Source organism: Cyprinus carpio, chromosome A7 (genome assembly GCF_018340385.1).
Source record: "Cyprinus carpio isolate SPL01 chromosome A7, ASM1834038v1, whole genome shotgun sequence".
Classification (NCBI taxonomy): Eukaryota; Metazoa; Chordata; class Actinopteri; order Cypriniformes; family Cyprinidae; genus Cyprinus; species Cyprinus carpio.
The window spans coordinates 29768423-29783132 of NC_056578.1; the positions used below are offsets into that span (position 1 = coordinate 29768423).

General features: G+C 37.2%; 1 protein-coding gene across 1 annotated transcript; it reads left to right on the plus strand.

Annotated features, from left to right (window-relative positions):
* Positions 1-8941: 8941 nt before the first annotated feature.
* Positions 8942-13124, plus strand: LOC109101470 (membrane progesterone receptor epsilon-like). Its single transcript, XM_042760788.1, has one exon. It carries the CDS (start codon positions 10181-10183, stop codon positions 11303-11305), a length of 1125 nt encoding a protein of 374 aa, XP_042616722.1. The 5' UTR covers positions 8942-10180; the 3' UTR covers positions 11306-13124.
* Positions 13125-14710: the final 1586 nt, after the last annotated feature.

Here is a 14710-nt window from a genome sequence, read left to right on the forward strand (position 1 = left end):
TAGATTAAAGTCTTACCTCTGTGCTTGCCAACAAGGGTTTCTGCACCAGTTACTAAGTCATGTTTTGCTTGGGGATCAAATACTTATTTCACTCACTGAAATGCAAATCAATTTCTAACCTTTATATAATATGTTTTTTTTTTCTGGATTTTTTGGTTGGTATTCTGTCCCAATCCATTAAAATAAACTTACCATAAAAATTACAGACCCTTCATTTTTTTGAAAGTGAGCAAACTTACAAAATCAGCAGGTGATCAGATAAATATTTTCCCCGCTGTAACTGCATAAGCCAAGCCTGTGTCAAAGGCAAAATCCCAAACACGAATATTTTCTTTGTGTGAGTTGAATTTAATTTACAGTTAACTCTGAGGTTAAGGATGTAAACTCATATGAGATTTTGTTAATGAAGAGGTCTATAAGATATCTGGATATGTTGATTTGGGGTTATATAAATTGCATGTGACTCTCATACCTACTGAAAAAGTTGATCTAAATCTTTTTGACTCTGAAGTCCACCTTTTCAGTATTCAAAAGCTCCATGATTATTCCAGTTGTTTAATAGGTAGGGATAAGGATTTACTTACAACTTTTACCCAACAAAATATATATATACATATATATAAACATATTTTAAAAAAGTATAAAAATGGAATTGCATTTTAAGATTTTATACTTAACATGACTTTTCTAGATCATACTTTTAATATTAGGCTCCCCTCATATATCCTGCTCCAAGACTGTGGGAACCCTGGTTCTTCAAGAACAGTTTAATGCTTTTTTTGTCTTATTTTAAATGCTCTCAAGTGATCTTGAGGCCCCTTTGGAGGTTTGCTGAGGGCCCCAGACTTGTGGTTGAAAACCACTGATATCCAGTACACACATAAATACTGCATTAAATTCATTAACATGGTGTGTGTGTGTGTGTGTGTGTGTGTGTGTGTGTGTGTATTTTATTATTCAAGTGTAAGTATTAGTGTGTGTGTGTTACTTTTATAACCTGAAAAACATACAAAACAAACATACACATGTGTAAGGATTAAAGAACCTGAGATACTTTGATCTCCTGAGAAACAGACAATACAAACATACACGGGCATCTTCGAGACACCCCACAGAGTGGAGGTGCAGGAGACCTCCTTCCCTTCTGGCCATTTGTTTCATTTTAAATCCCTTCACCCATGCTTTTCTTCTACTCAATCTGCTCAAAATGATTACATGAAAATGTCAATGCAAGTGAACTAACAGTCATGTCTGGTATCATTTGAAATGTCTCAGTGCAACTGGTACAATGGTCTCAATCTTACAAAAGTAGATTAAAAGATAATACAGATCCTAAGAGTTAAGAGATATTTTGCCTACTGTAATGGGAGTGCCCCTTCCCAGGGTCCTCCATGTAAATTACCTCCTGTTCCCATTGAGTTGTAAAACCACCCAGGCTTGGGACCTGAGTTAATGCAAATTCCTATTGTTAGTTACTGTCTCCATCTAGGGGGATGTTTGTCTTGGTCTGAGGTATTTAAAACGATTGCAGCAAAAGGATCAGGGCCTTCTGTAGCCAGAATGAGCCCTTAGCATGAAGTGTGTCCACACACTTCATACTTATGTATTTTTCTAAAAGTCAGGTATGCATCTTTTACTCTTAGATTCACCTTTGAGAATTTGATGTCTTGTATTGATTTGATATCTCTGAATTGGCTATGTAATTGGCATAATACTTACCTGACTGATAATAAATTGTTACATTTGATTTACTCTGAGTTACTCTGAAATTGTTTCCTCAAGTAGATTAAGTGAAGGCTATGTTTCCGCAAATCTGCGTCCAGGGTTAAGTGCATACTAAAACTCAGGCTAGATGGAGCATGGGGCACATCAGGTGAGGTTTTAGATTTCTGGCTAACCGCTTGACTTTAGTTAAGTTGTACTCAGTTGCAGTAACTATGGGGGGCTAGTCAGAGCACTGGTCATAACCGCTGGTTATTGTCTCAGCTTTAATTAAGTTGTACGCAGTTATATAACTGTCGGGGGGGCTAGACAGATAGTGCTAGCATAACCGCTGATTATTGTTTGAGGCTTTATTTAAGTTGTACGTAGTTAATCTTAACTATCGGGGCTAGACAAAGAGTACTAGCATAACCTCTGATTATTGTCTCAGCTTTAATTAAGTTGTACGTAGTTATATGACTGTCGGGGGGGCTAGACAGATAGTGCTAGCATAACCGCTGATTATTGTGGTGAGCTTTAACTAAGTTGTACATGGGTAACTGAGGGGGACTAAACGAAAATACTATTTCAAATATGGTAAGTATGGGTAACCTATTAAATAGTATTAGTCATAACCTCTGACTACTGTTTAGACTGGCGAGTTTGTGATCGTGGGGCACACGTAGAACGGCCGTCGTGGGGCACCCTGAGCGACATAGATTCCTAATGAACGAGTAAATATAAAGTAAAGAGTTAACTAGAATAATCCAATGTCAGAATAATAATAATAATAATTAGAGACAGACAATCAACCAATTTGACTTTCAACCTAAATTCGAGGTCATACTAAAATGGAGTCAGATGAAATATTAAAATGGAGTCAGATTAGAATTGCATTTAAATTGAATAACTCTACGCGCTAAAAAGACCGAACGTGCAAGAAACCTTCAGCCAGCACCGGATACCTTCCTTGGACCGAGTGCCTGGACCTTACACATGCCACAACCTTCTCAGCTTTAGTTCTCCACAGGCAATTAAATGTAAGACTCAACCAAATATAACACTATAGTGTAACCTTCAACCAATGTAGCAACAACTTAAAACTGTACTACAACATAATAACCTTTACAGTAATGCTAGGGACTGTACAGTCCTTTCCATTATATTTCATAGCCGATATGGGTCGTGAATTCTTTCTTTTGGAGACTCTCTGAGACTAGCCACAATCTGAAAATATATTAAATAATGTCTTAATGAAAATTTAAAAAATAATAATAATAATTGTGTGATGGTAGGATTAGGTTTACATGATAGAAAATATAATTAGCTTGGTATAAAAATCAATAGTAGTCAATGGATTGTCCTATGAGAGAAATACAAAACAAGTGTGTGTGTGTTTGAGAAACATGGTGGATGTTTTCAGTAAATGCATTAGTATGTTCTGTCTGATGTATGATGGCCACCTCATACATACTACATCTCATTTGCACTATTTGAGTGCTTTACTATGATTGTTCTGTAAATTACTTGTTGATAGTAATGGAAAGGCCCTGTCGTGTACCATTGCAGAATTCCTTGTCTTTCACTGATTTTAGATAAAGTGACTGAGATGGCGTGTGGAAAGCATGTTCATACATTTATTCAGTGATTATCATATCCTGCAGGATGACAAAATCGTCAGCTAGACATTTCACTAGTCATTAAGAATAGCTTTGCATTAATTGTAGTTGTCTTTAGCCCTATGCGCTTGGGGTTTTGATCTTGGCTCCAATTTGAGACTTTGCAGGCTGAAGCTGAAGGAAAGCTCACTTGACCATAGCATTTTTAAATAGATCACTGCTGATTCTTTGAACTACTTTTCAAATGTTTGGGGCCGATAAGATTTGTAATGATTTTGAAAGAAGTCTCTATATGCTCACCAAGGCTGCATTTAATTTTCAAAAACACAGTAAAAGCTGTAATATTGTGAAATATTCTGAAATAAAATATTTTATTCTATTTTAATACATTTTAAAAATGTAATGTACTCCTGTGATGGAAAAGCTGAATTTTCAGCATATTAATCCAGTCCTCAGTGTCACATCCTTCAGAAATCATTCTAATATGCTGATTTTGTGCTCAAGAAAGATTTTTTGCTGCAGTGCTTAATATTTTTGTGGAAAATATTATAAATATTTAATATTTTGTAGGAAAGCGGAAGTCTATTTAGGCAATTCTAATTACAGACCCTATTTCCTAATTGTAAAACTGAATTGCTAAAAAATTACTGGGTGATATCAGACACACACACACACACACACACACACACACACACACACACACACACACACACACACACACACACACACACACACACACACACACTAATTACTCACCCTCATTGTTTTCATCCCCCCAGCATTTTGGGGAAATTATTGTATTTTATGTTGTGTGGTGGTCAGTGAAAACGGATACAGTGAGCTCAGCATTTATTTCACAAAATGCAATAAACAATGAAAGTGAAGTGTCCAGAGAAAGTATGAGAAATTACACAGGGTGCTAACAAAATGGCCATGATGTCTGCAGGAAACAGGAAATTAAGGAACAGTTCAAGTTGAAGTAGGTGTGAGCTCAGAGGGGGTTTATTCCCTGGTGCTCTGTCTGTTGTACCTGTCTAAACATGAACTGTAGTGGAAAGAACACTGTAATGAACTTATAACAGTATTGAGGAGGTGTAGCAAGTGCCAAGTGTTCCTTATTGCATGCTGGCTGCAATAATCTATTTTTGGGTGACTCCTGATGGGGACTTTATTAATCCCACAGGGGGCATTGCAGTAGGGCATAGGCAGCACATCACAAACTTCTCCCCAAATAAACATAAAAAACACATAAGAATTGAATCACAGAAGAAACATTAATACAGACACTTTCACATAATTAAATTACAACAATACGACATGCTTCAAAGGAAATTCAGCCACTTATGAAATCTATAAATAATACAGACACATTAAGAGTCCCTAATAAAATTAAAATTACAAATATGAATGGCTTCTGGTACAAAGGTAAACTTAAATTGGTTGGTCAAACACTTAATACTTAATAGCGTCTGCCAGAATGCATTATGTCAGAGTGCATGTGTCATTAGTCATGATACTCCAAGCTTTCCTTATCACTTGCTGCTCATAAAATTCAGTTAGGCTCCGCAGTGGCACACCAGTTGTTTTGAGCAAGACTTAGTTTGGAGGCAATTTTTATTCTTTATAGAAAGAGATAGAAACCAGCATATGAATGAAAAACTCAAGATGCTCTCAATAAAAGTATTATAAAATGCACTCAATATAGATATTTGTACACAGAAAGCGTTTAATTTCCTCAGGGCAAAAATTCTTTGGTGAACCTTTCTTGGTAAAAGCATCTGTATTCTGCTGAATCTTTAAGGTTTTATCAAAAATGGTTCCAAGGTATTTATACTCCTCTACTTTATCGACCTCTTTGTCCTGAATAAGCACTGGTTGCACCTTTTGAAAACTGCGATTAGCTCAGGAACAGCATGTGTTAAAACAGGTGATTAGAATATACTTTGACCTCTCAGTTCATCATTTCCTCATTTCCCTGCTTTGTATATTATGTTATCTGTCCTTTAAAACAAAGGATGATTTTAGAATTTAATATCCTGTTTACACCATTATCTTTCTACCCAATATTCTCCCTCAGGTGACCTTTGAACTTTTTTTGAAAGAAATGGCACTTGCCCAGTAAGGTCAGTGCTGTTTTTTTTTTTTTGTTTTTTTTTACAACTTACATTTGATGATCATGTATTTTCTTTTGTTTTTTTTTGTCTTACAAGTGTAAATATTCGGTTTTCTTTGGTAACTACTTGACTAAGATCAAAAACTACCAAGCCAAACTGCAAGCATGTCTTGTGATGCTCTTGAAAGCATCATTCAGAATAAGATAAAAATTTAAAACAAATATTAAATACTGTCTGAATTGCATTATAACTTTTTGTTAAAACAGGTTAACATTATATATATATATATAATATATATATTATATATATATATATATATATATATATATATATATATATATATATATAATTTTTGGACCAGAAAACATTTGGCAGGGCCAATGGAAATCTAAAATTATAGTGTATGCAGAAAAGAAGAAAAAAAAAAAATCTTATTTTTGAGCCCTGTTTTTAGATGCACCAGGGTCCACAACCAGACCTGATAATTGGTGAGTATGTATCTGGATATGGGATGTCAGTGTGTGTGTATTCAATTCAACAGCTTTTAATGTAAGATAGAAAGAACTGCATGATCTGCATGATCTTTTTGAATGACCCGAAAACCACAATGCATCACTCACAAAGCATGTTGCGAAGACTATTCGAAACCTGTGTGGTCATGTACCTCTGCAGGATTCAGACCGACGATCCCTCGTATGTCACGTGGATCAGTGCCCCCCAGGCATCAGGTGGCACAAACACACATCTGTTCTTCCTCTTCTGAAATTCATGTGCATTTGGCCATCCATCTGTTTGTTATCTTATGTCTTAGCACTATTCAACAGTACATTTGCCTTTATCATACAGTACTGTATGTTGTTGGTGTAGTCATTCATGTAATTCTGTAAACTTCCACAGGGGGCAGTTCTTATCCTCTTATCCTATTACCCCTTTCCAATGTCCTATCAAGGTCTTTGAGGGAACAATTTACTTCCATTGACACTGATACAGGATTTAACATATAAAATAAATCATCACCATAGCATTCTTTTTTTTTTTTTTTTTGTGAAATATGTTTTACATACTGCCACTTGATACAGCAAATGGATGAATGGCAATATTTAAATGCTAAAACCCTTAAGTAAACATGCCTTTAAATACCTGACAACTTGAGTCTCGCAGATGAGAACCAGTCTCAACTTGTTTGCAGTATTAGAGCGCTGGGGGCTTTGCATTTGATCTTAGTTTTGTTTTGTTCTGTACTGTATGTGAAGCATGAACTCTGCTGAAGGGCGAAATCTGTGGTTTTCATCTGATAACTATGGCGACACATCTGATCTTCTCCCATCTACTCCCATTTCACCTCAATAGGTACTGAATTAATCTTTCATCTCATCTATAAACTATACTTCAATACCCACAGAGGCCTTTCCTGGCTAATCCTCAGGCCGGTGGCCACCAAATACACAGCAGCCAGTCAATCATCACTGCCACACAGCAAAGCTCACCCCCTAACTACCCAAAGATCACAGTGAAAATAGAAAATACAGCAGCAATATTTCTTGCTGACACCATTATGAAATGCTAAACTCTCACATGTAATTGGTTTCATTCATACATGACGCTCTTGCACAGAAAGTCCATAAGAAAGACTTATAGGAGTAATAGAACTTATGACGTTCCATTACCTGTATCATCCAGCTATTGCTGTAGATGTGTAAAATGCAGAAAGAAATGTTTTATATAATGAAACATTAAGACACATGTCTTAACACATGATTGCAACAGTATGTTATTCAAGCCATCTCAGGTATTTTAATAATGATATTAATATATAGGATAATCGCTGCATAGGATACTATAAAATAGTATAATTTCTGCCTACTTCTGTGATAAGAATCAGTTCACAGAAGGAAGTTATTTAAAACACTCGTTTGGAGAAAAAAAATATGTTGTTATTCTCATAAAATGTACTTTGATGCTGTAAACTAAAAAGTTAGCATTATAGTCTCTTCTGTTTAGTGCAATTGTTCTTTTTGTATGCAATGTTGTGATTCATTAGTCAAAAAAGGAAAAAAAAAACACTGAGAGCATTATTTATTTTTTTATTTTTCAAGATTTCTATATCATGATATATCGTTATTGTGAATTTTTGTGGTCACGATAATCATGTAGTCAAAAATCTGATATCGTGACAGCCCTATATACATATGCATAAACGTCAGTATAGATGGCATTTGTTTTTATATTGCTCCAAAAATGGCAGTATTCTGAAGGACATGTATTAAAAACTGTATGTATAGGGACTACAGTATGCCCACACAAAGCCAGCTGACCTATTCACATTTAAATGACAGGAAAATATGTTAAATATTTTATTCAAATGTCTAAATAAAATATGGATATTGGTTAATATTCTAAAGGATTATCTTCAGAGGAGTAATTCATTTTTTAAACTACTACTACTGCTACTACTACTGCTGCTACTTTTTTAAAAGTCATGTTTATGATATGAGTGGATGATTATTTTACCTTAAGTGACCACTGACAAATGACAAATACTGTCCCATCACAACATGCTTTAGAAATAATCCAAAATCCCCACAACCAGACATTTGCTGCCCAGTTTTCCAGCTGACCCAACAGTTGGCCTGTGTAAAAAAAAAAAAACTATATTCTCTTATGGTAGCACTATTCTCATAACTCACTGCCCATAGGCCCACCTGTCATGGTTACACTATAGACTGCTATATGCTGGAGGACTCAGGAGTTCAGATGGGTGTGTGCTGTGCATACAGTAATTGAACAGAGAAGCTAACAGGTTAACCGTCTGCTGTTAGCTGTGACAGAATGGTTTCATGAAATGTTATGATACTGTATCATTATGAAGAATTCAGACTGCCTAAGTATGTGTATTGGGTGATTCAAATAGTGTTTTATTGCTAGTAAGCTAAAATAAACTGAGTTCATTACATGAGTTTGGGTTCTGGCTTGAGATCCTTTCTGTTCCCCCTTCTCTTTCCTGTCTATTGAAGCAGAAGAGAGGTGATAGGAGCACTGTATTGTGTAAATAAGGCTGCGTTTACTGTAACAAATCTGTTTTTGCTCACATGAGACAGAATGGATATTGTGGCACGTGTAAACAAAAAAAGGTCGATTTTCCTTTGCAGTCTGAGCCACTTTAAAACACACAGAAAGCAGTTAGCAACAGTTTTTTTCTGTAGTACTTAGGTATTAGGTATATCTGTAGTATATCAATTTACAGTTGACTACATGTATCATATTTATACAAAATATAAAGTAGTTTAAATGTATGCACAAGTTTTTTTTTTTTTGTCTGTGGCATAGCTATATAAAAAAAGCTTGCCCAATTGGTCAAAATGTTTAAAGTTTAAAACAAACAGGTTTCCCTAAAATACAAAACTGTCATTTGACATTATAGATAGATACAAGTGCCTGTGTGTGTGTGTGTGTGTGTGTGTGTGTGTGTGTGTGAGAGAGAGAGAGAGAGAAAGAGAGAGAGAGAGAGACTGTCTGTAGACGGAGAATTTGTCGTACACTTCAAAGGACCGCAAAACACACATCACGTTAAAGAGCTGCGTTGCTTCCATCCTGATTAGAGAGCGACAGACAGTCCGACAGCACCTCACAGCCGGCATCTGAGCAAAACTGGCAATCTATTATCTAAGGATAAAGGGACTGGACGCCGGTTGACTGTTTATTTAGAAGTGCTGTCGAGCAGAAACGAATCTCCTTCCTGGAAAGATCTCGTGCCGGATTACACAGCACCGCAATGCGAATGTGGAGCGAAGAGACGTTTAAAGCAGCACAACTGCATTTAACATGGGCGAAAATAGAGGAACTAGCCGCCACACAGACAGCTGAACCGTGAGAAATGTTCTCTGTTCCAATTCTGATTTAAAACGCCGCTGCGAGACTGCATGAAACGGCTTTTTTCGAGATCATCAACTAATCTAACGTTCCAGCAGTGCATCTTCATATGAGACAGCACGCGATCTGGCCGATGATTTATCACGGCGGAGTATGAATAATACACTGAGGGGTGGCACTCGTTTTCAGTGACAGGTCGGTGTCCGACCGTGTCCCACATGACCTACTTTCAAAAGCTTTAATGCGGGAGATGCAGCCGCAGTGAGATCCAAAAGAGACCTTCCGAACTGAAAAGCAGCTCACTATTTGCTCATATGTGTGACCGAAGTCGTGTGGACCTCAGGTGACATGAACGTCACGGCCGTATCGTTCACTTGGAAGACTTGAACAGCGACAAAGAGGCTTCCTCCGCGATTGCTTTTTAATTTATTATTAATTCTTTAAAAATCGTAATTGTTTTAAGACGAATGTACCATGCAGGTAAAACTAAAGACTTGACCTAACGGAAAAAAGGGACCCTGGAGCCATTGACCTTTGCACTTGCAGCAGCAGGATTATTTATTTCAGCTAAAACCACAGTCATTTCAGCACATCCTGATGGGATTTGGATTGAGCCATGAGATTTTTGCCATCTGAAATCTGCACATGAACTCCATAAAAGCGTCTAAAGGATTATCAAAATGACAGTTGTCTCTGTGATGTCATCGAGTTTGATAGTCAAGCCTTCTCTAAGCAATACTAGTTATGTAACGAATACATACAACATCGTAGTGCTAGCTATACATGTTATCAGTTCAGTGAATCTAATTCAACAATGATTCTAAGCTCAGGAGGTATTTTTATTGCTAATCAGTGAATTTATCTCTCGGTCCAGTCATGTGGTCACTTCCATTACTACGTCACACTGACGTTCCACCAAGAGTGACTGAGAACTTCATTCTGTCTGGTTATCGTTTCCCCAACTACAGTCTATGGCAGTGCCTAGTCTCTGCTTTTCGTCCCACCAATGAGACTGGAAACTTCTGGACACACTTCCTCCCCATCTTCGTGTTCACCTTTCACTTTCTGGAGGTTTTCACGTGGGAAGATGCGCCTGAACCTAGCAATCCTTTTTTCTACCCTTTCTGGAACTACTTCCTGGGGGTGTTGTACCTGCTGCTAGGCAGCAGTCTGGCTCATCTCCTCAACTCCATGTCACTCATCATTCGTGAAATCTGTTTCTTTGTGGACTATGGGACTATTAGTGCGTATACAGTGGGTTCCTCACTGGCATATTACTACTACATCCATCCTCAAGCAGGAATACCAGAGATTGGATTTGAGGGACAGAACTCTACTCGAAGGCAGAGCCTGAACTCTGATGAAGAGTCTTGGCCCTCTGCATCTTCTCCCACTCAGGTCCAACTCTTCTTTGAAAGCCTCTACATCCCATCCTCCTGTCTGGTCGCTATCATATGCGTCATCACCTGCTGTAACACCAGACAGTGCTGGTGGAAGTACCGATATGCTGTCCGCACCCTTGTCTTCCTCCTTCCATTTTTCGTCTCCTCCACTCCTGTCTTCTACCGTCTCCTGAGTCCCTCTGCGAGCTCTCTGTCATCCTCCTCCCCTCATCTGTTCTCCACCATGGCTGCCTTCTTCTACCGCCATTGCTTTTGGCTGGTGGTATCTGCCCTCTTCAATATCAGTAAGATCCCAGAACGTTTTTCTCCAGGGAACTTTGATATCTGGGGTCACAGCCATCAGTGGTTCCATTGCTGCACGTTCCTGTCGATACTGGATGAGCTGCAAATGATCAAAGTGGAGATGTGGGCCCTGCTTCTCAACCCAACTTTGGTACTATCATCTGCAACCCCACCCAGGCTTCCTGGACCAACACTCTGGTCCACCTATGGGGTCATGGTGCTCCTGCAGGGATGCATAGCATGTATCATAGCCTGGTTTGGTTGGCAGGCATATCAGATCTACCAACCAGAGCAAAAAAAGCTAAAGGGACATTAGGAGGCACTGCATGCTGGTCAGGATTAAAGTTCTTGTTTTGGATTTTACTTTGAATTATGTTTTAATGATTTCTGCAGTATCACTAAAATGGATTGGTCACCCAAAAATGATATTTTTTCATTATTACTGAACCTAACGTTGTTTAAAAATTCATCTGGCTTTCTTTCTTTTGCGAAACACAAAATATTAGATTTTTTATGAATAGGACCCAGAACTTTCAAGCTCTAAGAAGGACATGAAATTAATCCATATGACTACACTGGTATATTCCAAGTCTTCTTCACTTTGTACGATGAAGAGATCAAATCTTAAGCCTTTGCGTTCCACAGAAGAAAGAAAGGTTTGTCATGAAACAAAGGTGTGTAAATGATGACATAATTTTCATTTTGGGTGAACTGTCCCTTTAAGTTTGATATAGCCGCAGAAAAAAAGTGCACCGTAGGCATTAATTGACAAAAACTGTGAATGTTTTAGCAGGTTTCATTGTAAGGACTTTGGAGGGAGGCTGTTTTTTGCTGTCAGGTGGTCAAAGTCCTTGCTACTCTGTAATCAGCAAGCTAACTCTGCCACGTTTGCTCCCTAGGGGCTGTATTGCTGAGCGAACTTTCAAGAAAGTTCAGAAAGGTTTCACTCAAGAGGGGTGCATGACGCATGATGCATTATTGCATTATTGATACTAGGACACCTTATATTGTAACACTCTTCATCACTGAAATTCTCTTTCTCAGTCTATCTATTTATCACTGTCTCGTTTTTTCTCTCATCTGCCCACTCACATTTCCACCCTCTTTTTAACAAACCCTTCAAACAGGAAGAGCAGACAAACACAAATAGGATTAGCCAAAATGTTTGAAACAAAGGGAAATGAAAGTGGTGTTTACATGCTGCTTTTACATCACTGTAGTGCTAAACTACACCCCTTCACAGTTTTTAATAAACATTACATTTCACTCTATATTGTCATTACTATAGATTATAGACCTTAATTAAGGTGTGTGGCAGCATAGGTAGTAACTGTAGATTTCAGTTGAAATGCTATATTTTAATCTACTGTAACTATGCATTGTTATTGATTGTATACGCTTCTCTATGACTTGACATTTGAAGGCCTTGGCGAAGACAAAGCCATACCATTGTTTGAAAAACATATCAACAAGTACTGTTTTTACATGTAAAGGCCAGTTTTGAAAAACACAGGTTAACTGTAGTGATGCGCTACACAAAAATGTCTGTAGTAAATCGTAGTTATTAATAACTTCTAGAAAGTGTAACTTGTTGTACTGCATACAGCCTTGAGTTGTCACTGGTCTTTCTGCTGAGTAGTTTAATTTTCTTTCATCCAATAAGATACTTTCAGTAAGTGGTTCTCTTATAAGAGAGTGTGAAAAGTGCTTTAATGAAACACCTGTTGACAAAACATACAGGTTATTTAGTCTGAGAGATTGGTGTGGTTTAACAATATATGTGAATTTCTTTGTGAACATGTCTTTCTGTTGCTGTGAATGACAAATTGGGGTCATTGATGAATCAGATGTAGTGGCTGTCAAAAAAGATGTTATGTCTTTGTTGTTCTGTCCTCCAATTTCAAAGTCAGTTATGCCGAATAATTGCAATAGGTGTAAGGACATATTATAGTTTTTTTTTTTTTTTTTGTCTTTTATGTATTCCATCATTCACAGGGATTCATTAGTTATTCATTAAAGGGATACTCCACCCCAAAATGAAAATTTTGTCATTAATCACTTACACCCATGTCATTCCAAACCTGTAAAAAGCTCCGTTCATCTTCGGAACACAATTTAAGATATTTTGGATGAAAACCGGGAGGCCTGTGACTGTCCCATAGACTTCCAAGTAAATAACAGTGTCAAGGTCCATAAATGTATGAAAGTCATCGTCAGAATACTCCATCTGCCATCAGACGTGCAATCTGGGTTATATTAAGCGATGGGAACACTTTTTGTAAGCAAAGAAAACAAAAATAACGACTTTATTCAACAATTTCTTTGTCAACAGTCTCCTCTGTCTCTCTCCATTTCACCGCATGCTATGTATGCTCTTCTGTATCATCCGCGCCACAAGGATGCGCTGTTTCTACATGTATTTAGCTGTGATTTGAAAGAAAACAGTGCATCCTTGTGGCGTGGCTGATACAGAAGAGCACATGCAGCATACGGTGATATAGAGAGACTGTTGACAGGAATTCTTGAATAAAGTCGTTATTTTTGTTTTCAACAACATGGGGGTAAGTGATTAAGACAAAATTTTCATTTTGGGGTGGAGTATCCCTTTAATAACTTGAGTTTTGAAAGGTTCATACTTAATACTGTTCTATCATATAATGAGATAAAGAATTTGTTACATTGCACTGTGTTGCACAAGCATAGTATTAAAATCTAGACAGAATATATGATTTGGACATAAATAACTTCTTGTGTCTGCTCTAGTCTGTGATCTTGACAGGGACCCAATGTACATTTTTATCTTGTTTTAATATATTGAGCTGGGTTGTCTGTAAAAAAATCAGAAGGTTTCAGCAATTTTGTCAGAGCATTGTTGGGCTGTTTGCGAATTTTGTTTTCCATCATGCAAGTCTGCAAACTTTATGCTTGGCTTATGCTAACACCTCACTTCTGTATTTAGATATATAGTTATACAGATCAGATGTACAAGAGACTAAACCTGTCTCAAATGTATTTGCTCTGGAGAAAACACCAAAATGTGAAAATTCAAAAACTGTGTTTAAAACAGCTTGATTAGAAATTCTAGTTCTAGAACAGTTTGTCTAGAACAGTTGTAGTTCTCAGGGGAGAAGACAGGTTCTAGTTTTCTTAATGAACTGGAAACTATGCTGGATGCCCACTGCTGTAGTGTGAGTTTATCATCATGGTTTACTTAAGTAGATCATGCTGATATATCTTACTTATTAAGATGTAGGCTTAAGATGTAGAACATAACACTAGAATACTTCAATTTAGTGGATATTAATATGTAAGTTATATGAGTTATTGTACTGCTTCTATTTCAGTCTGTATCAAAAGACGAAAATAGAGATCAATAAATTTAAATGGTATATCAGGGCTGTCTGTTTCTTTTTAAAAGAATATGTACGTGTGCGGTATATTTATGTGTATAAGATACGTTAAAATCACAAAAATAAGTGCTTTTGGTCAAATGTTAAGCTGAGAAATCCTTTGAGAGAAGGATGTCATGTTCACATTTCCATGTCTGCACTCTGCAGGTGTGAATTTGCCTATATTTTCATTTACATATCCATGTTTGTGTGTGTGTGTGTGTGTGTGTGTGTGTGTGTGTGTGTCTTTTCCAGTACACTGCAGACATTAAACAACACCTCATTCTAGATGTGTCCACTTGATGGAGACACACAGCTGTTTGTTTTCTATT

What these genes read in the sequence shown, in the direction of transcription:
- LOC109101470 (XM_042760788.1), top strand. Translation starts at nt 10,181, where the DNA reads ATGTGGTCACTTCCATTACTACGTCACACTGACGTTCCACCAAGAGTG.